This window comes from Microcebus murinus, chromosome 1 (genome assembly GCF_040939455.1).
Source record: "Microcebus murinus isolate Inina chromosome 1, M.murinus_Inina_mat1.0, whole genome shotgun sequence".
NCBI lineage: Eukaryota > Metazoa > Chordata > Mammalia > Primates > Cheirogaleidae > Microcebus > Microcebus murinus.
Genome location: NC_134104.1, coordinates 51,663,395 through 51,686,987, shown reverse-complemented (window position 1 = coordinate 51,686,987; position 23,593 = coordinate 51,663,395). Strand labels below are relative to the sequence as shown.

Here is a 23,593-nt window from a genome sequence, read left to right as displayed (position 1 = left end):
GCTGTTTTTCTTCACAAACATTGAATTTTTTGTCTTTGTCAGGGTAGGGATCAGATTTTTTAATATTAATAATATCTTTCCAAGGTGTCTTAGCTGTTCTGGATGAAAAACCTCCCTTTAGACCTATTGTGAATTCATTCTCATCAATTGCATTGTCATCATTTTCAATGACTAATTATCATCTTGGGCATTAAAAATGAGCATTAAATAAAATGATAAGATAAAAAGTTAATGATAGCAAGCTGGAACTTGTGAAGAGTGTAAAAAAATAGCTAACATTTATTGAGTGCTTAGTATGTGTCAGGCAGTGTCCTTAAATCTTTGGTGTTTTAACAAATAGTATAAGGCAGGGATTACTTTTGAATTTTTCAGATGAGGAAACTGAGACACAGAGAGGATGTGTACCATGCCCAAAGTCATATAGCTAATGACCTTTTGATTTTAGCCCAGGCAACCTTCTTCCAGAGTCAATGTTCTTACCAGTATATTAATGCCACTGTTGCTTCTAATTAAGAGAATTATATTAGAAAGATTATATTTGCTTATATTATATTAGAAAGATTATATTATATTAATTATATTATATAATATATTAATATATATTAATTATATTAGAAAGATTATATATTAATTATATTAGAAAGATTATATCTGTATGCTAGAATTTTTTCCCTGAGATGTAAATTATTATTTCTTTTGTTTCTTGAAATATAAAGGAATGCTGTATATAAAGGAATGCTGTAGAAAAAGCATGTGGAAAAAGTAAGATTGGCCAAAAACCTTTAATTAAAGTAGGAAGGCAAGGCTTTAAAGATATATAGCCAGTGATATATTAGGAGGACTTGGGTCATCCCCAATCTCTCATTCTAAGGATTCTAGCTATTTGGGGTGTGGTGAGGGATGTGGTTAGAGCTGGATATTGTTGTTAGGTGCCATTTTCAGGCTTTTTAATGGTGAGCTTGTGGCCTGGTCAATTGCCCTACCTGAACCTGAGGATGGGAAAAAGATGCAATGGCCTAATTGACAGACATATTTGTTTGAACTAATGATATGAAACTGGTCAATACCGGATGCTAAAACACTGACATTTGTGACCTGACCCTTTATTACCACAATGCAAATCTGAATTCTAAATGGTGCCATGAAGCACAGAAAGAGTCAATCAATGTTTGACCCAAAGTAACAAATTTATTTTTAAGGTAGAGGGGGATTTAGGCCCTGGGAAAATTTAATACTCATTACCTCTGTCTATTTCTCTTGACTGCTTCTTCAGAAGGAAAAGAGGGGCTTTTACACCTCTATCTACTGGCCATTGCTGTTGTTAATCTGTTTAGACATAGTGTTCTTAGTGCACAATGTTCAAAAGTCACCTTTTAAACACTATTTAGCTTTTCTTTTGGTGTCAGTCTAATAGTTTATGTAATAAATAGTGTTTTCTTACTGATAAAACATTTTCCTTCCCTCTTGTTCCCCTTTGACACCCCCTCCAACCCCTTAGTTCAAGCAGCTAATTCTTTTGCCTTACTGCTTCAAGGGAAGAACACGACAAGGTGGAAACAGAAACCAAAAGTGTCTTCCTGGTTTGGGTCCTAAAAAACCCTATGGTTCTTTAGGGCAGCATCACAAGTGAGAATAAGGCTTCCTTCTCCTGACTCCCCAAAGGAAAAACATCCCCCTAAACCTATATCAAAGATGCAGAGAGACTGGGGAAACAGAGATTATGGGGCCAAGGAGAAAATGGCTGGATTAGGAATGAGGACCGTCTCAAGAAGGACCACTGTGGGAGACATTGCCTAGTGTCCCAGGGCTTCCTGAGAGTGAGGTCTGTGTCCTTGCTGTTGCCCTTCCCACTGGAGCCTAGTGAGGATTTCCCTCTGCCCATGCTAGAACGTTGCCTGGTGACTGTCCAGCAGGAGTGTTGTTGCCCATCCATGTGCAAAAACCTTTGCTGAAACCCCACCTCTGTCCAACTCACTGTGCAGACAGGTCCCTATTTCCCCCAGTCTTCAGCATCCATAGTAGAGTGGGGCCCTGAAAACTTACCCGAGGTAGTGGAAAGTCTGAATGAAACTAGCTCCAGGTCTCCAACACCCCACAAACAGGGATGATATAAATCCCACACTGCTGTTTGCTTTCTTTAAAAAAAAAAAATAAAAAATCAAATTAGATACCTTACTTGCTAATTCTATGACAATTGATTCTTCTCCCCCCCCCCATCCCTTTACTTCTCTGGATGTTTCTTTTCAATCTTTGTTCACTCCTTTTTCTCTGCACATTCTTTAAATGTTGATGTTCCTTAGGTCCCCTTTTCATTCCTCTTCTCTTTTCATTTTACAAAGTTTTAGGGGAAGTGAGTTCATCCACTCTCATGACCTTGACTACCATTAATGTTGCAAAGATCCTGAAATCTATTCCACTGGCCTAGACCCCTTCCTAAGCTCCAGATCCACAATTTGGAGTGCCCAATGAACATCTCCTCTTTGATGTACAGACATTTCACACTCAGGACATCTACAGGTGAACTCACCAAATTTCTCCACTTTCAGCTTATTTTTTCTGGGTCTTGAAGAGTGAGACTGACAGGGGATGAATTCTGATATCCCTCTCCAGGCTTAGGCTTAGACAACCGAGGTGTAGGGTGTTAGAGAAGTTGAGGATATACTGTCTCCCTAGGGGCTTTCCTTCACACGTGGAACTCAGGAAGAGCCTCAAAGTCTGCCCCACCTCAAGCCAGGAATGACTACGTCAAAAGATACTCAAAAACTCAGCCAGATTGGGTGGTCTGAAGAAATTCCAGAATTTAAATTTCCCAAGCTATTCTCAATTCTTCAGCAGTGGGTAGGATGTAGATATTTTCTCATAGCCTTGAAGGAGAACCCAGAATTCCCAGAGAGGCTGCTGGAGAGCTTGCCGGTGCATGGGTGTGTGTGTGTGCAGCGGGGTGTTGCTGGGGAGGAGGGGGTGGGCAGCCCGACTTGGGCCCCCATAAGATTTAGGATCAGACATGTGAGTGTGCACGCGTGTGTGTGGAATAGTTACACTACAGAGGGCAAAGATAGGGCTGATTCATCCTGGTAGAGAGAGCAGAGAGCACAGGAAGGATCAGAGGTTGAAATTGCTGCCACTATTTAGCAGGTTGGCAGTTCAAAAGGAAGATTAGGCATGTTTTAGAGATTAAAGGAACCACATGTTGTTTGCATATCTGAGTGTCCCTTGGGTATGGTGGTGAGTCATCTGCCTTTCTGTCTGTTTTTGTTTTTAAAATAAAATCACTCCTTCTTCCAAAGCAAAAGACTTCCTTCCACGTTCTTTTCCACTCCCACTTCTCATCCAAAGTCATCTTCCTGCTCAGCCTTGACCACATCCCATATCTCCTGGTCTGAAGGAGAAAGGAAGGAAAGTTTGTTGTTGTTGTTGTATGGAAGGAGTCAACTCTGGACTTTGTTCTAGACCCCAATTTGCCTGAGATGGTTTTTTTTTTTTCCTTTACATTTGACCATTTCTGAAGACAGGAAAACTCTTACAGTCAAAATAATCTTACCAGTTTCCAAGCAGAGGAGAGAGTTGTGGAGTTGTGATGGTTGTCATTTGTTGAGCATGTGTAGCTGAACTAAGCTGTATCTCTTCATTCTATTGTCACTCCTAGTTGAGATTTGTGCATTGATAACAAGTCACTGAATTTAAACTTAAATTGGATCCCTAATTTTTTGCTTAGAATCTCTGCAAAAATTATGAAGGAAGAAACTAAGGTTTAGAGCAAAGAAAAAGAAAAAAAGGGAAAAAATTAAAAAAAAAAGAATCTCTGCAAAAAGATATATTTATGATGCAGCACTGAAATGAAAATAAATTCTGTACATAGAAGATTGCCTGTCATATAACCAGGCAATGGCATTAAAAAGTGTTGAAATTGCCAAGTTTTTTGCATCAGATCATAGACTTCTTAAAGCAGAGAGCAGTTAGTGTAGTTAATTTGCATTCAGATAGGACCTTTATTCAGTTATGTAATGTTGACATGTCAAAAGTTTCCAGCTAACTTTTAAGAGAAGATATCTGACCTATAGTAATATGTAGTTCAATCACGAAGAGACAAAACTCTGAGTTTAACCAAATAGGAAATTCAGAGGAAGAAATTCTAATATAATTTGATATGTTTTGAAATTTACTGTCAATCTTACAAAAAAGTCAAGACCACAGGCACTGGTGGGAAGCTAAATATAATTGCCAAATGACCAAAAGTGATTTAGAAGGATCACTAGAGAGTATATCTATATTTGTCAAGAAGGTTTAGATGCAAGTTCTGATTTAGGTATTGAACAGAAAGAGTTTAGGTTGATAAATGAATGATATTTTTAGTTAGTTTTAAAAGAAATGTGTATATTTAGTGTAGTTTGTATTTTTTCCTTTGAAAGCTCTTATAAAATAGATGGTGTGTTTTATAATAAATGGCCTCTTAGATTCCAGAAAATGTGGAAGTTGCATTGCTCCTCTTCCTTCATGATCTCATCTCTGCTTTCCAAATAATCTCTCCACACTCCCTATGTCCCATTGTACAATCCAGCTACACAGAACAATTTTCATCTCTGTAAGTATGCTATGCTTTGTACTTGAGGCACATCCTCTGCTTAGCCTGCTCTTTCCCTTTCCTCACCCTCAAATGCAATTTTCCTGGCTCCCTCCTACTCAGACTTTAAGACTCAGCTCAGACATCACTTCTTTAGAAAATCTTCCCTGACTATGTACCACCTCCATATTGCACCCTGTGCTTATCTCTGGCACTGCACTTACACTGCAATCTTATATTTTTCCTTGCATTGATTTAACAACACATAAACAAAAGCAAACATATTTTTCATGCAGCATGGCCTCTAAATGGAAGCCAAATTCTTCATCTGGTGCTTAACTGAAGAAACTATGATCTGTTTTCTTACTGGGTGTGTGTGTGTGATCACACTGTGTGTGATAGATTTACTGAGCTATTACAGTTTGTTGTATAAAATTGCAGGGCTCAGTCTCCAAAAAACAGAGCTCATTCTAGCTATTTTAAGCAGGATGAACTATAATACAAGGAATCAGGCCCATACGCATTTATCAGATTGTGAAAAGTTTAAGGCTGAATCTTTCAGGGTAAGTTCCAGAGAGAGGAATGCTGCTACCTCTCTCAAATTAAGAAGGTGAAATTAGAGCCCATTATTCAGCTGTTACGTTCAAGAGCACAGTGGCATTGCTATTATTCAGGGATCAGGAAGCCACCACTGTCCTCATTGCATCTACCTCTGGACCCCCACAGAGCTTGAGATAAGACACTGGACCACTGCTAGAGAAAATGTGAAGTGTCCAGGACTGTGCCTCTGAGCAGCAAGCATACAGCTAAATGACTGAGCCAATCCCTACACCAGAAACTTGGTAGCAGGGGCTTCCAGGCAAAGTACTTTTTAGCTCTCCAACTGGTGCAGGGCAGAAAGGCTCTCTAGGAAGTTGAATCGGATGCTGAGTGCTAATTTACTGTATTCACAATAAACAAGTATCCTGTGAATTTCAAGCAAAATTGGCATCCTTATTGGTCAATTTTGATTATGCATTAAAATTTACACCTGATATAACTGCAAATCCATGGTACATTCTAACATAATGGCCTTTTTGTCTCTTAGTAGACTTTCAGCTATTAATAGAAACTGTGTTGTACTCATCTTTCTTTTTCTTTTTTTTAGACAGAGTCTAGAGTGCTGTGAAGGCAGCTTAGCTCACAGCAACCTCAAACTCATGGGTTCAAGTGATCCTCCTGCTTCAGCCTCCTGAGTAGCTGGGACTACAGGCATGTGCCACCATGCCTGGCTAATTTTTTTCTATATATTTTTAGTTGGCCAATTAATTTATTTCTATTTTTAGTAGAGACGGGGTCTCGCTCTTGCTTAGGCTGGTCTTGAACTCCTGACCTTGAGCGATCCTCCCGCCATAGGGCTAGGATTATAGGCGTGAGCCACCGCGCCCGGCCTGTACTCATCTTTAGAACTTTGTACGTAGTACTGTGTCTGGTCAAATGAATGAATGAATAAATATATGAATCAATAAATCAGTGAATGATCAAAAACCTGTATCCTTTTGTACTTTTTTGAATTGACAAATCCCTTTGACTTTCTCTAACTCAGTGGTTCTCAACCAGGGGCAATTTTACCACCACCACAACCTCCCCCTTACCCCGTACCCCAGGCTGTGTACATTTGGAAATGTTTGGAGGCATTTTTGAATGTCGCTGTTTCCGAAGTTGGTGGGTGGATTTCCTGTTGGAATCTACTGGGCAGAGACATGGGATACTTTTACATATCCTACAATGTATAGGATTGTCCCCTTGACAAAGAATTATGCAGCACAAAATGCCAAGAGTACTGAAGGTGAAAAATATGCTCTAATGACTTCTTCCTCTCACTTTTGTCTGCTACAATATTCTTATATCAATAGATCAGAACCTTCAAGAATTTGAAGTTTCTCAGAATTTAAGTCTTCATCAGTCTTTTTCCTCTTTGGTAGGGTTTTCTCTCTGTAGTCTCTTATTATATGTTAATCAGTCTATTCACACATCTATTAATAATGGACACATACTGGCCATGAAGTCCTTGTATAAGAACTTTACTAGAGAAAATTTTTGGTGTGTCACTCTTCAACTTCTTTTCTTATTTAATTTCACAGCTATAGATTTAGAAGTAAGATTTCATTCAATTTAGAAAATGCCTCCAAAAAGTGGAAGATTTTTTAAATATATTTTGAAACTTTATGGCCATTATACCAATTTTACTGAATTAGTGGATTTTGACTATTTTTCTTTTCTTTTCTTTTTTTAAAATACATAACAACTGGGTGCCCAGTAGTCTTCAAGAAAAATGAAATTCTGGGCTGGGCGTGGTGACTCACGCCTGTAATCCTACCACTCTGGGAGGCCAAGGCGGGCCGATTGCTCGAGGTCAGGAGTTCAAAACCAGGCTGAGCGAGACCCCATCTCTACTGAAAAGAGAAATAAATTAATTGACCAACTAAAAAATATATATACAAAAAAAATTTAGCTGGGCATGGTGATGCATGCCTGTAGTCCCAGCTACTCAGGAAGCTGAGGCAGTAGGATCGCTTAAGCCCAGGAGTTCGAGGTTGCTGTGAGCTAGGCTGATGCCATAGCACTCACTCTAGCCTGGGCAACAAAGTGAGACTCTGTCTCAAAAGAAAAGAAAGAAAAATGAAATTCTGTCCCTAAAATGAATTTCTTAGAAAAATCGAGAACTTCTTTTGGTTTTTAGAAATTTATTCCTTTTCATAATTAAATGCTTCTGGAAATATGAATATGTCATAATTAATTCTTATTAATTAAATACTTATAATAATTAAAACATAAGTATTTAGTCACAGTTACTGTCAAATATGTCTATGAATAGAACAGGAAGTCAATATAAGTCTTAAAGGCAGAACTATACAAAACTCAGTTTATGCACCCAATAAATCTTATCGAGCACCTACTAATCTCCTCTGCTAGTCTGAGAACACATCAGTAGTGAGCAAATTATACCCAGTCTCTACCCTCATGGAGCTTACATTGCTTAGTTAGGGTCTTCCCTGTAGATAATCACACAAGTAGGATTTAATTGCTATGGTGACAAGTCCTATAATTGAAAATCACAGGGTGGTATGAAAGTAAATAGGGAAACTAACACTATTTCTAATCTAATCAGGAGAAATTTTTAAAAAGAAAGTAGTAATTAATCTCATACCTGAAAGATGAGTAAGAATTAGCTGTGCATGGTGTGGCACACGCAGCAGTCCTGGCAGAGCCACACGTAGTGCCCTGAGGCAAGAGAGAGCTTGTCTTGCTCAGGAAATACAAAGAAGGATTTTGGATTTAATACTCCTTAGTGCTGAGGAGCCATGACATGGTTTTAGTAGAGGCAGAATTTGATCAGATTTACATTTTAAATGACTCTTTCATTGTCATGTGAAAAATGGGGTTGAAGCAAGGAAAAGTGTGTTAGAGAAAACTAGTTGGAAAGTGATTTGAGTAGTCCAGATGAAAGATGATAGTGACTTAAATTCTAGAAAAGGTGGACTTAGGAGGCTCAGTCAGCTAGATTTGGTGACTGATTTTTTTGGGAGTGGTTTGAGGGAGACATCGAAGGAGAGAAAGGTGTTATGGATGGCTCACAGGCTTCTGGCTGGAACATCTGGGAGAGCCTTGGTACATGTGCTGTGAAAGAATTCTAGAGGAGAAACAGTTTTGGGGTAAGGTGGCTATAAGAAATAAGTTTATTTGGGGGCACAATGTATTTGAAATTCTTATAACACATCCAAGTGTCCCAAGTGGAAATATTATAAACATTTGTACCTGTGAGTCTTTAACTCAGAAGAGTAGTCAAGGCTGGAGATATGATTTCAAAAACCACTGAGTATAGATTATGTTTGAGGATGAGAGCAGATACATCACTGTGGGAGAAAATATGGAGAGAGATAGAAGAGGGCCCAAGGCTGAGTCCTGAAAAAGTTCTACATCAAAATGTTTGGTAAAGGAGAAGTCTACAAAGGTGCTTGATAATAAGTCAGTGGAGAAACCAGGAAAGTATAGAGACATGGAAAGATGGAAAGGAGATTGTTACTGGAATGGAGGAGTGGAAACCTGTGTGCAAAGGATGCTGAGAGGTGAAATAGGAGAGACAAGCACATTTTCATTGACTTGGCAACATGCAGGCCACTGGTGGCTTAATGCTAGAATTTAGGAGGGAAGAACAGAAGCTAGATTGGAGCGGGTTGAGAAGTCAATAGCAGGAGGAAGTGGAAATTGAAGCTATAGCTATGTATTTTGTAACTGGGGAATAGATAAGATTTTAGTTGGAGATTTGTAGTTTAGTAAACTTTTCTATTTTTAAGATGGTAGAGAAAAGAGTATGTTTAGATGATAATGAAAAGGGTCCATTCAGTAAAAAAGGAGAGATTGAAGCTATGTAGGAAACAATCAGTATTATATCTACAGGGGGAAGTTCCTGAGATAGTGGGAGGAGATGAGATTCATAGTACCTTTCATGAGATATTCCTGCAGTAGAAAACATTCCTATTAGTAACAGGAGGAGAAGAAAGAGGTAATGAGTGTGAAGTTTAGAATATTTATTTAAATATGATTCTCCTCTAGAATGAATGATCTTAGTGACCTGATATCATCTGCACATATACTCCCAGAGCTTGAAACTCATGTGCATATAATTGGGAATAAAATGTAGGAAGCATTTTTGGATGCCTTCCTACTGGCTGAGTAATCAATAGATACAGTGGCATAATCTTATTCAAAGTGGGTTGGCATACGTGTCACTCCACTGGCATGGGGACTGAGAGAACTAGAGTGGCCAAGGAGTACCTGTGTAGTACGTGCACATACTGCTGGTCTCACTTTTTGAACCCAGTTTCACAAGGTGATTTGGCTAAGGACCCCCAAGCAAACAACGAAAATAAAAGTTGGTGGGCAACAAACAACCATGAGAATCCTGATGTGCCTGTAGACGTCACCAGGACCGAAGAGCACTCTTAAGCCAGTTTTTCACCCGTGTTCTGGACAGCATAGAAACAGAAAGCTTCACTAAATCCCTAATATGCCCAGGCAGTTTCGGCCGTGGTAGAGGCAATGGTAATATGTCAGTAAGAATTGTATTTGGTGGCAAGAAACAAAAAACCCAACTGCACTGGGTTTTACAGTAGGAGTTAAACAATAGGGGCTTGTTTCTTACATGATAATAACTTCTGAGGTACAAGTTGCTGGTATTATTTAAGTGGCTCAAGGAATCAAGGAAGGCATCTTTGTGATTCTCTTGGTTTTTTACTCATGTTCACAATGTAAGTGCCGAAGTCCCAGCAGTTACTTCTGCTTTGAGGCAGGAAGAAGGAGAAACTTGGAAGCACTTACCAGTTGCATGTGTTCCTTTTTATCAAGGAGGCAAGCTTGCCCTGAATTCCCTCCAGCAAATCTCTGCTTACATCTGGGGCCGGGGATAAAAGGAGGCTAAGAAAGTATACATTTGTCTATTTAGTCCCTGCAGTTGGAGGCATCATGATAGAAGAGGGTGGGAAATAGTTTTGGGGTAGCCCAATCAACAGGTGTCACTTAATAAATAGAGAGCCAAGGGGGCAGCCAGGGGGATTCAGGAGTTCTCCAGGAGAGTGCAATCGCTGGACTGTGTAGTAGTAGCATCGGTGGCCAGGGCCCAGGGTAGGGGAGCAGAAGTCACCGCATGGGAACAGCCATAAAGAGACTGAGAACACCAGATGGCACCTGCAAAGGTGAGAAGAGAAATCAGCAGGTAGATGAAAGCTCTGTGGGCTTCCTAGTCATTCTCCAGGAAACTTAGGATAGCATCATCTCTATTTTACTCACTAGCATATTACCAAGACTTAGCATGGTGCTGGTATATGGTAGACTCTCAATGATTGTTAAATTAATTAATGAATCATCTAAAACCATTGTGTGTTAAGGAAACAATCAATGGAATGAAGATGTTTCCATTCCTATGGAATGGGAGAAAATATTGGCAAACCATACATAGAATAAAGGGTTAACATCCAAAATATATAAGGAATTCAAGTCCTTAGCAAGAAAACAAGTAACCTGATTAAAATATGAGCAAAGGACCTGAATAGACATTTCTGAAAAGAAGGCATACAAACGGCCAACAGGTATATGAAAAAATGCTCAATGGTCTCTAATCACCAGGGAAACACAAATTAAATGAGATTTCACCTCCCACCTGTTAAAATGGCTATTGCCAAAAAGACAAAAGATAAGTGTTGGCAAGGATGTGAAAAAAAGGGAAGGCTTGTACACTGTCGGTGGGAAGATAAATTAGTAAAGCCATTATGGAGAACAGTATGGAGGTTCCTCAAAAAATTAAAAATAGAACTACCATGAGAACATTGTGATTCAAGCTAATTTAGAGAGTAAATTTTAAATGTCTCACCACAAAAAATGATAAGCAAGTAAGGTTACAGATATGTTAATTAGCTTTATTTAATATTCTGCATTCATATTCTACATTGTATACATATACCAAAACATTATGCTGCCCCCATAAATGTATACAATTATGATTTGTCAATTAAAAGTAGCATTAATTTTTAAAAAGGAATGTGGTAAAATAATCCCAGGATGATAGTAATAGGAAACTATTGCTTCCTTCCTCAAGTTGACATTTATTTCATGGGAGTTAGGGCTGATTTGGCAGATTAAAATGGTTAATTTTCACAGATGGTAAGGAGGACATATCCTCTTTATTTTGTTTCCCAATATATGTCCTGGAAACACACAGAACTGAGGAGTTTGGGATCGAGGTACTTTTCAGGACTTTGCCAAACTGGGGTCCTCACCTACTGTAGGAACTGCAAAAGCACACACTGGGGCAAGGGACATCAAGTGGTCGATCCCATCGTGTCCACGCATGTCTTTCTTGTCCTTCAAGATATTTTGCACTTTCCGTTAATAAGAGACCAGAATACTTTGAGCAAATTTCACTCCTGATTAAAAATTCCATTTGTCTGTGAGCTGAGGTTGTTTTAATAAAGTGAAAGAGAAATGAAAACTGAGACTGCCTAGTTCTTTGTCTCATTTTGATGAGTCACAGTGAATTGAATCTTTACAATTTTTTCAGTCTTTAGGCTGCTTAGTCATGTAGTATTCCCAAAGTTATAAATATGTTGAAACTGATTTTACAATTGTGGAAGTTCAAAACCTAAGAATTTCTTGTTTTAAGCTGAGGGTAAAGGGGCCTATGCAAGCTGTCATGTCTCAGATCCAGTAATTTCCCCAAACCTGAAATTTTTGTATAATTGTCCATGTTATTCTTTACTTTCTTACATTTCATTGTTGCAGATGACAGAATTATGATCAGTGTTTCTTCAAAACATGCTTATTCTAAAAAGCCATTTTCAGTGAACTGGAAAACAACCAAAGTATCTCCTATCTCTCCTTAGAAATTAAAAAAAATAATTTGTTCAAAACCACAAAGAAGTAAGAATATTAAAGCAAATAAAGAGAAGAAAATTATATTAAAGTCCTTTTTCTTTTATTTTCTCAGGGTGGAGAGTTCTTTTCTCAATTGGGAGAAATATTTAAAAGCAACTAGCTAAAGTTATTTCCCTAGCTAAATTATAACTTGTTCTATTCACCTGCTTTTGATATTCAGACTAAAGAACATTCAATTATCTTTATAATACAGAATAAATTCTACAATAAAATTTTATTCTATATTATAATCAGTTCTATGGGGAAAAATAAGGGTTGAAGTAAAAAAAAAAAAAGGCATGTGAGGAGAATGGCTTACAGAAAATGACCCCAAAAATGGAAGAAATATTGAGTATCTGGGAAATGTCTTGGGGGAATATCCTAAAGGATTAATCTGAGTGCTGACAGAGTCTAGGATCAGATATGTACATTTCAGTGGCCACACAAAGGGGGCAATTGGAAGATGAAGTGTGGTTGCTGGCCTGAGTTGGACACAGAAATCAGGACGTGGGGAAGAGGGTTTGGGAAATGTACTCAGCCCTAAACAAGCACAGGAGGACGTTGGAGCAGGAAGCTGGGGGTAACTGGAAGCAGAGTCAGGAAGAATAGGAGAGGTCAACACTGAGGTTCATGGGCTGAAACTGAGTGGGAGACAGTGACTTTGGCTGGCAAGTGAATATATGTGTGACCATAGGGGCTGCCTCACCAGCCTGAGAAAAACTGCGGTGCAAGGAGGAAGGAGGGAGAGACACAGGGACAGATGGAGAGAGGAAGAAGCAAAGAGGGAGATAACCACAAGTGGAAATTGTAACAATTTGTCAATTAAAAACCCAAGAAAAAAGACAGGGAAAGAGGAGTATTCCTACTTATTTATTTATTTATTTTTTGAGATGGGGTCTCACTATGTTGTCCAGGCTGGAGTGCAGTGGCTATTCACAGGTGCCATTGTGTTGCACTACAGCCCTGAACTCCTGGCCTCAAGGGATCCTCCTTCCCCAGCCTCCCCAGTTGCTGGGACTATAGGTACGTGCCACTGCCCTGGCTGCTCTGTTTTAAAAAAGATGGTGAGAAGGAAGAAAGGTTAGAGTAGTTCACTAGGTTTTAGGTTAAGTACATTAATACATGTTTCCTGTCAAACTCGTGTTCCTTGAATGATAGATTTTGCAGCTAGCTATCATTGTCCTTTAAAACTCATATAAACTACTTAAACATTATTCATAGCTCTTCAACTTTTTAAAAGGACTTTAACATTTAGAAGTACCATCTGAGGTACTTCTACCAGAAGTATGTGTGTGGGTGGGTGCTCATTAATATTACTATTCTTTTCTTTTTTACCTATAGCTATAGTAACCAGAATATTACTGACAATAGATGAAATTAATCAAAGTTTATAAATATCTGATATGTATGTATATCATACATGTATATTTGATACCATATGTGTGTGTATATGTTATTTATATACACATAATTAGATGTATTAATACATACATACAATGCCATATAATATTAGCACCTGATCCCTGATCAAATGCTCAGATACTAGAAGACCAGCCTGGCAAATTCTAGGGTGAAAAAGGTCAAAGTCTGAAAGATAGTGGAACATGCACTGTGTGACCTGGGGAAGGAGGTTTGGTCGGGTGGCAGTAATGGCAGATTTCTGATCCTTGATCAATGCACTTCGCTACTTTATGGAACATTAGGGACACCACACAGAGAAAGAGAGACGCAGTTAAACGTCTTTGACTGCCAGACCAGCGCATTTTCCTGTACATTTGGCCATTCCTTAAACTGTCAGAGTCCAAGGATTCAGTGTGGCCTAAAGAGCACAAGACCCACCTCTGGAGCCCTGGAATCCAGTGCAGGCTCTTATTGCTGGTAACTCTAGACAAGTCACTTCTGCCTCTGGTGTCAGGTTCTCCCTCGGTGGATTGGACCTGCTTTCTGGTCCTCATTCTGTTTTCTGCCTGAACATACTGGACAGCTGCTGCCTAGCCTATTCAGTAGCAGTCCTGGTGAAGTTATATGGAACATTAATTGAGCACTTACTGTGTGTCAGGTGCTAAGCTAAGGATTTTCACCCATTTCATCCTTAGCACATAATTTTGCATTGTATTCTATTATTATTCCCAATTTAGTGATAAGAAAATTGGCTCAGAGAATTTAAGAAACTCAGCAAGGTCACACGCCTAGCGAGCAACAGCCTTCATGAATTCAGGCCTAGCCAGTAAGTCAGCGCTTGTTCCTAGTGTCTGCATGATGCTGCTCCTGCTGTCATCATTCTCAGATGGGGTAGTGAGACACTTGTGTTCCCCGGCCCATAGGTATATAATGACGCTGGGGAGGGATTCGTTTGTAAAAGTCTGCCAGGAGATTTCAAAAAGCCCCTTGAGGGTAACCCCACTTAATTATCACTGAACTAAATAATCTTGAGGCTTCTTTTCATAGCTAAACTTTATGACTTTAGGATCCAGCTGCTGAGAAGGAAGGAAGAGAAGGAAGGAAACTTCCGTTGCTACCGCTCACAACAAGGTTGAATCTGGTGAATTCCATTGCTTTTTGTTGTTCTGTAAGAGCCTGCATAAATTTGCCAGCCATCAGTGCCTCTTTGTCTCCTTCAATAACTCATTGTCTTTGGAGCAGCCTCTGATCAGGAACTTCATTACATTAGCTCTGATTTGTCTTCTGATCATACCTTTTAGATAACATATTGAAAATGCCAGCTGGGTTGCTGATGGTGTTCTTCTAATTAGGCTGCCATAGGCATAATTTCATTAATATTGCTGTAACAACAAATAATCATGTCACCGATGGCTGGGATCCAATTACAGCCTGTACATCAAGCAATTATTATCTTTATATTTGGCAAATATAAGTTGACTGAAGGTCACTAAAAACGAGAGTGGTACCTACATTTTGATTTTCTGATATCTGAAAGATGCATCTCACCTTCTGTCAGAATATTGGCTTGTGAGCACACCTCTTCTGAAACAATTGGTGGAAAGAATACATTATTAGAATCAGCCCCATTTTCATGCAATTCTTTTCCTATCCTGGCTGAGTGTGGGAGAGAGAGGAAAGATCTAAACATAGGTGAAATCCTTGACTAAAAAAATTGGAAGTCTTGTTGAGAGCTGTTCCTGGAAGCTTGGGCAGTCTTTAGAGCTAAAATGTAACCAAGAGTAGAAAAAGGATGACCACCACATTTGATTAAATTGCCCAAGGAGGCACTGCCCTTTTAGTGTTTTCAGAGCACGTGGTGTGGGACCTTACCTCTGCCTGGTAGGAATGTCCTTGCTGTCTGGAGGGCTGCATCAGGACCGTGGCTGTTTCCCACTCCTATTGGGGGTTTTCTTTCTTCCTCTTGTCCTCCCCTGACTCCCAAATTCTGTATCTGGCTAGGATACACCTCCCCACACCCCACTTCCTTGCATCTCAAGCTTTAGGTGAAAATAAAGGTATGGGAAAGAGGAAAGATGAGAGGGGAAGCAAACATATCCTGTCTCTGTCAGGAGAGCCCCACTAGAGCAACTCCTCTCCTTACATGTCCCTCCTGCCCAACCATCGTCCTGCCCCACCAACTCCATTTGCCACTGATGCTGGAGTTCCATGTTCCTGACAAATACAGTTATTTTCCAAATAGGCTGTATTCTCAAAGACAAACAGGGGAGCAAAGCCTACAATTTTTGCTACTATGCCCATCATCTCCAATATCTCTGTCACCATTTATTGAGCACAACTATGTGCCAGGAATTATGCTGTGTGCCGCATGCATCAATTCTCTCCCTTGCATCAGTCTTCAATCCCTCATCACTGAGGAATGTGACCTTGGCTCCGAGTTGGCCCTTATTCCCTGGACTAGATTCTCAGCAGCCAGTGGAACCCTGGTATCCTTCCTTCCTCAGACTTCGCCACTTTGGCTTCTCACCCCTAGAGTTCCTGTCTTGGCCCCCACTTGTCCCTGTTCTTTCTTCTCTGCTCTTCACGGTGTCCTCTGCTAGGGCCATCAATCTATGGAATTTTCACTCCACTCTCAGATGAAAGAGAAAGCAAGGAGAGTTGGGGTGCTCTTCCAGCTGTCAGGACTACCAGTCTTGCAGTTGTTTTCCTGAATACACTTTGGCATGGGGGTATACAAACACTTGGCTTTGTGGTTTCACTGATACCATTATATCAGGTACATTGTAGTTCAATCAGTTTTTACAGGTTGGCCAAAAAGTCCAACTCTAATAATACTGTTTCTCTGTAATATGCTTTCTGAGTATAGTTATAAACAAAGAATTTCAGAATGAAGTTTCAGAGCATAATCCATTGACACATTGGTGACAGTCTACATTTTGAAGGAATCTAGAATAATATAGAAAAATTGCATTTTTGTGTCTCGACAAATTCACCTTAAAACATTACTTTTAGGAATAGCAATGTCTTTTTCTAAATGGGACTTGAGTTGTGTCCCACAGAAAGACTCAATTAAGTTTTAAACAAACTGTGTGTTTTTCCAATTCAAATCTAAGTAACAGATCAAAATAATTGGCAACTGGAGAGAACATTTGAAAGTATGTTCCTTCAGAATAGGAATGGTTTCTTTTCGTCTCTATTTGTTCACACCTAGCTCAGATAGTTCCTTATAGAGTCAGATTTCAGTAAGTGTTGGTGAATATTGTTTTCAAATGAGTGGAATGCTCTTAGTGGCTGTATCTATGCAATATTCCAAACTGAACTAAATTATTTATCTTAACTCAACTTCCCTTCCCTCCAAATCCTTTCTTTTGTTGCTTATTTACATAGCGTGCAATTAAAGGTTGGCGAGCGGCTGTTGCAGATGATGGAATATTGGTTGAGTGCCCAGACCAGGAGGAGAGCTTCACACCCTGTCTTATTCTTATCATGCTATCTTTGGATGAGGGAGTCAAGATTTGGTTTGGAGCTTTTGTATTTAGCTTGTCACTTTGTTTGTTATTTGTCTGGAGTCCTTTATAGACGATAAAAGAAGGCCGAGTCCTGAATGTGAGCTGCTTGAAGCAGGGCCCATGCCCTGTTCATCTTCATGCCCACTGTTAACGCTTGGCCTAGAGAGGGAAGGAAATGACCGCCATATGTTAAGTACCTCCCAAGTCAGGCACTATTCTTGGCAGGTTATACACATGATCTCATTTAACTAACACAACAGTGTCATGACATAAATTGTTCTCAATTTACAGTTGAGAAAACTGAATACAAGGCTTAAGGAATTTGCCAAAATCACATAGTTTTGAGGGTCATCATTGTACACCCAACTAGCATAGTGCCTGACACATAATAGATGTTTAGTAAATAGCTGTTCCAAAAGCTAGTCTTCTTTGAATGTTCTTTTCTCCCCAATAAATGTGTTTAACAGCCACAACAATGGTTTAAGATGTTTTAGTGAATGCACAATGGTTTTCATGTTTGATTTATATACATTATAGACACTCATCTAATTATATTTGCATGTACTTTATTTTGTAGACACGTAAGGTAATAAATATTAACTTGGAACAAAAGCCCAGGATGTACCAGGAGAGGCTGGATTAACAATTCCTCCATTGGGGAGTCATTATAAGTGAAGAATCCTAATTTTAAGGGAGTGGTGAGTGGCCAAGGAATCATCTAAGAAAACTGAGAAGGATCTGGTGGAGGCATGGGAAGAGAATCAGGAGAGAAAGCATTGTTATGGAAGATAAGCTTCTATGAGCCATGAAGAGAATAAGAGTGGGAAGGGCCAGGACAGGGAAAGTGAGCCTTTCATTCAAAAAGGTGGTGGGAAACTGGCAGGGGAAAAGGGGAATACAGGGACAAGGCAACCAAGTGAGTACTTTTGCAAGCTGAGTACAAAGAACTGATGGATCGGTGGTGATTAGGATGAAGGAAAGAAAGGGAATGACTGATAAAGACCCTGCAAGCCCTGGGGTGAGGAAAGGGAATGGGCAAGAGACACAGCAACTCCTTTGAGCCGGGAGGGATGGAAGTGAGCTGGAAAGAGCAGGCGAATTTGAAAGCCAGGACTGGGGAAAAGTTATTTGCTCACATGCAGTTATAAGCTGAGTTATAATTTTAACAAGTCGTGTGAGATCTTGCCCAGGTGATTATAAATAATTGACTCAGAAGCAAAATCCTCCCTTTCCTCACAGGGAACTTAATTCATTAACAGGATGAACAGAATCATCTCTAGGGAAAGTTTGAGATTCTGAGAAAATCATGTAGAGTCATTTTCTCCCCTTCTAACATTTTTATGTAGGGTTAAAATGAACATGGTGGGAATCCCTGAAAAGAAGAATGAGATCCATAAAGGGCTGAAAAAATGGCCTGTCAGTACTTTACAATTATATAATAATGCAAGGTGGCTTTTATGTACCGTGTTCCCTGCCAGTCTCCACTCCTGTGCTCTTGTTTGTTTTTCCTTCTGCCTGCTACATTGCCTTCCCCACCTCCTCCCTACCCTATCTCCTTACTCCAGGGTTCGTCTCCCCTCTTTTTTCTCTGGTCCTAGAGATCTCTGATATTGCTCTTTGCTGCCCATCCACATCCATCATGCATGTGAATTATCAGTGTATATATTTATCCCATTCAATGTTATTGTTTACAGTGCAAGGACTGTCTCCTGCTTTTTTGTTTATTCTCCACAATCCCTTGCTATTAGTGAACACTGAGAAAATATTTACTAAATTGATATAATGATTGCTTTTTTTTTTTGAGACAGGGTCTTGCTCTGTCGCCTGGGCTAGAGTGCAGTGGCATCATCACAGCTCCCTGCAACTCGAACTCCTGGGCTCCAGGGATCCTCCTGCCTCAGCCTCCCTAGGAGCTGGGACTACAAGGTGCATGCCACCATACCTGGCTTAAATTTTTCTTTTTTCTGTAGAGATGGGGGTCTCGCTGTTGCTCAGGTTGGTCTCCAACTCCTGGCCTCAAGCAATCCTCCCACCTCAGCCACCCAAAGTGCTATATTGTGAGCCACTGTGCCAGGCCAATGATTCCCTTTCTACTGCCAAGAAAACAAACCTAGTTGCTGTGAAATAACAGAACTTGTAAGTGTAGGATTTAGAACTTATGTTCAGAGCTTAGTTCTTCAGATCCCTAAGCCTGTGCTCTTTCCCTAAATTATTATATTTGCCTCTCTAGGAACATTAAGTGCTGTCTAAGGGGGTATTTGACGGGGAGAAAATGAAAGCAGACACTAATATAGAAGGTCAGGTGACCCAGGTGTATACTGGCGAGTTTCTTTTTTCTCTTCCGGAAGCCATTTGTGACGTTATTTGCCTACGTCATGGCCTCCCCTAATGACTCTCCTGATGTGAGGATCACACCCAGTGTGCAGACCTAGAGCTCTGGCTGTTCCTTACGAATGTCTCTGGTGGTGAATAAACACATAGAGATTGCTAGTGCCTTTGCCAGAACAATACTTTATATTGTAAGCACAGTTATTTCATTTTTAAACAAATCTCATTTAATATATACCCTTCCTTTTATTAGGTATTTCACATATTGACATTTCAAAAGGTAGAGTATACATATTACTGTAAAGAAGGATCAAATAAAATATATTTGTAATGAAAAAAATTGTGATGTGTAATTACTCCCAGATTGGCACCAGACAAAATTGTGTCTTATGGTCACACTTCTTAGTTTTCACTATACCCACCTTATATCATTTTTCCTCTTTGAAACTGGGTTGTTCTTAGCTAGCTGCCAAAGCTCCCCCTTTCAAATTATTATTTTTTATTTTTATTTATTTATTATTTATATTATATTTTATTTTTTTTGAGACATGATCTCACTCTATCACCCTGGCTAGAGTGCAGTGATGTTATCGTAGCTCACTGCAACCTCAAACTCCTAGGCTCAAACAATCCTTCTGCCTCAGCCTCCCAAGTAGCTAGGCAGTCATCACCACACCTGGCTAATTCTTCTAATATTTTTAGAGATGGGATCTTACTGTTGCTCAGGCTGGTCTCGAACTCCTGGCCTCAAGCAGTCCTCCCACCTTGGTCTCCCTAAGTGCTAGGATTACAGGTGTGAGTCCTCACTCCCACCCTCCCTTTCACATTATTAACCGAGAATAATTAAAAGTAGTAAATTTACCAAGAATATTTGTAGTTTAATAGCATATGACCCCAAAGGAATGACTGTTGGTAGATTGCATTCCTTAAGTGGTGCAGAAAATATTATCTTGCAGGTAATCTGTAGGATGTTTAGAGAAGTTACAGTACAATGACAACCACATATTTTGTCTAAAAATGAAGCTTACCCTGGATATATGGTTTATACAAAAAAACAACAACCTTGTCATATAAGAGTTTATGGTTTTATAGTGCTGAGATTTAAATTAGTTCACAAATAGTTTTTCTTTTTTCTTCTGTATCAAACCTAAGGGACATAGTATTTGTCTCATTTTTACATGAAAATGTACAAATTACCCGGTACCATCTTCAGTCTTTTTCTGTCTTATCTAATTGTTTGATAGAAATGAATCTGAAGTTGAAAGAAAAAGCTTATATTTTGGAATTAATGTTTTCTTTACAATAACTTGTTCTTTTAGTCCTTTTCATTTTTGAATGCTAACTTTAGTAGCTTTTATAGTGGGTGTCTTTTTCATTCTATGCTGTTTAAAATTTTGTCAGTGAAGTATGTTTCTGGTATCACAAACCTTATCTACAAAGACCACTAGGATAAACGTGTCTAGAAAACTGACCTGGAGGCCACCAAATGTGTTTCACATTTCCCTTGACCCCTTCATTCTTTGCTTTAAATCATCTGCGAAAATGGACCCAGAATGAGTCCTCATGAATTGCCTTTGAGAAGAGAAGAATGTTGACAGAAAATGGACCACAATACTCCAATGATATCACATGCCTTCACTTACTGTAGATGTGTAGAAACTTTGCAGCTAGTGGGCCCACAGTTAGCAAACTACCAAGGAGTTCACAGCCACCACAGAGATGTGTGAATGCTTGGAACAACCAGGTTACATTTATTTCATACCAAGCAAAGGAGAAAATAACTCTAGAGTCGAGTTATCTCTTCTTTCGAGAAACCAAAAAGGCAGTAAATGTAGTTGAAAACAGAAAGACAGATTGTGGTCAAGCTTACAATAGGTCCAGTGAATGGGCAAGGTTTCTGGGTTATGGACTGTGGCTCCTCAGTAAGAATGGGTGGCCTTGAAAGAAGCCACTGGATGAATTCTTCTAAGTTGGTGGCACTGAGGAAAAAGGTCCACTTCCCTCCATGAACGAAAGTTAGCTTGATCCATGTACCAAAGTCTGGGTAAATGTAAATATTTGACTTTGCCTTTTTAAACCTTCTGGATACATTTTGATGGTTATTTTGCTCTAGAGTTTGACTTTGGGGAGAAATTGTTTTTTCCCCAAGATGATCAGTCTGCTTTGGATAACTGGACACTTTCTCTGGTCCTGATGAAGGAATTTCAGAGTCTGATGTGTTCTTTAGAGTTTCTGGTTGTATGAATTTGTGAAGCAATTCTATGATTTCTTTACCCTTTTCCCTGTCTATAACTTCTAAACAATGTATGTTGGAGCAAGAATTCCGGTTTTCCAGTTCTGTTACCTTCTTTGTCAAAGCCTCAATGTCTTCTTTTATGGAGAGGATATCTTTAGTTGCTGTGGATTGTTTGTCTTCCTTAACATTAATTCTGGTTTCCACTACTTCCATCTGCTTCTGATAACGGTCAATTTTTTCCTGGATTTTTGATGTTGCACCCGCAACGTCAGTCATTCGGCTGAGGAGTTTAATTTGGGCAGCTCTAACATCTTGAAGCATTATTGTAAGATTCATTTCTTCATTGGAACTAATGTCATCTTGATCACAGTCATAGGATGGATGTGGGTGCCAAATCTTACATTTGTGGTAAACATTTTTAAGAGAGTGTCTGATCTTGGAGAGATTTGAAGTCCACATCTGCCCAGCAGCAGCTTTTACCCTTTTGGTGTGAAGTTTGTACATCTTTTATGGTGAAACAAGAGGCAGGGTGTTGGAAAACATAACTAGAATCACAGGAAGAAATAATGTCAAAATGAAATGGTCTTTCTCTTACTGTTTGCTGGATGTCTTTCCTGATAACATCATAGAATGCCCTGTGAAGAACATCAACAGCAACAGTAGGCACTCTTAGGTGGTTCGCTTCCTACAGGGCAGCCCAACTAGAGAGCCCTGCAACAATGGCCAACCGCATGAAATCCTGAAGGCAGTCATTGGCTCTGTGCTGATGTCACAATGACTACTGGCTTAGAACACATGTAACCATAGGGCAGCAGTTCTCCAGAGTTTTAGTCATAAGGCTCTTTTTCACTTGTAAAAATTGAGGACCAAAGAACTTCTGTTTATGTGGAGTAGACCTATTAATATTCCATATTAGAAATTAAAACTAAGAAAATCTTAAGATATTTACTTACTAATTTATTTAATAAAAACCCATCATATGTTAACATAAATGACTTTTTTTTATAAAAAGTAATTCTTTTTTTTTTTTTTTTTGAGACAGAGTCTTGCTTTGTTGCGCAGGCTAGAGTGAGTGCTGTGGCGTCAGCCTAGCTCACAGCAACCTCAAACTCCTGGGCTCAAGCAATCCTGCTGCCTCAGCCTGCTGAGTAGCTGGGACTACAGGCATGTACCATCATGCCTGGCTAATTTTTTCTATATGTATTAGTTGGCCAATTAATTTCTTTCTATCTATAGTAGAGACGGGGTCTCTCTCTTGCTTAGGCTGGTTTTGAACTCCTGACCTCGAGCAATCCGCCCGCCTCTGCCTCCCAGAGTGCTAGGATTACAGGCATGAGCCACTGCACCTGGCCTATAAAAAGTAATTCTATTTTCTAAAAGAAAAAAGAGTGAGAAGAGCGGCATTTAAAACATATCTGCAAATATTTTAAATATCTGGATTAATGAAAGACACCTAGATTCTCATATCTACTTCTGCATTATACTTATTGTGATCTATTGTTTTACTTGAAGTATATGAAGAAAATAAGGCCTCATGGAGACATGGAAATGGAAAGCACAGAGTATTTTAATAGCCTTTTCAGATAATTGAGGATTTTTTCTTTGCTGGTCTATGAAAATTTGACAAATGATGATTTTTTTTAGAAGTTAGTTGCAATGTGTAATCTTAGACCAGATCAATGAACTTTCATACTCTGTTACATTAATATTCATTGGTCTAGTTTTCATTTTGAATAGATGCATAAAATCATGCATTTGTCTTTTGGAAAATAATGGTTCACAAAATTATACAGATCTTCCAAATGTTGACTCATTCTGTTATGCAATCTCAAAATACCATATTCATTAATATCACCACCAATCTCACCAGAATAGTCTTTCAGTATTGAGAAGAGGCCAAGCTCATGGTGGCAGGTACAAATTTTCCAAAATTCTAATTTTAGCTTGAGAAGCTTGAAATTTATTAAGCTTATTCATTGTTTTCCTTGAATAGTCTTCCCACATCCATTTTTTACAAAAATGCTTGCCAAATTCTCAACTATGAACACGACAGTCTGTTTCCAGTTGTTTTTAAGCAAAAATGGTATTCCATGAATGGCTAGTTCAGTT

General features: G+C 39.2%; 1 protein-coding gene across 1 annotated transcript; it reads right to left on the bottom strand.

Annotated features, from left to right (window-relative positions):
• Positions 1-20,968: 20,968 nt before the first annotated feature.
• Positions 20,969-22,258, bottom strand: CCDC54 (coiled-coil domain containing 54). The gene has a single exon (XM_012777180.2). The coding sequence runs from the start codon at positions 21,986-21,988 to the stop codon at positions 21,032-21,034; it is 957 nt and encodes a 318-aa protein (XP_012632634.1). The 5' UTR covers positions 21,989-22,258; the 3' UTR covers positions 20,969-21,031.
• Between the last annotated feature and the right edge of the window lie 1,335 nt (positions 22,259-23,593).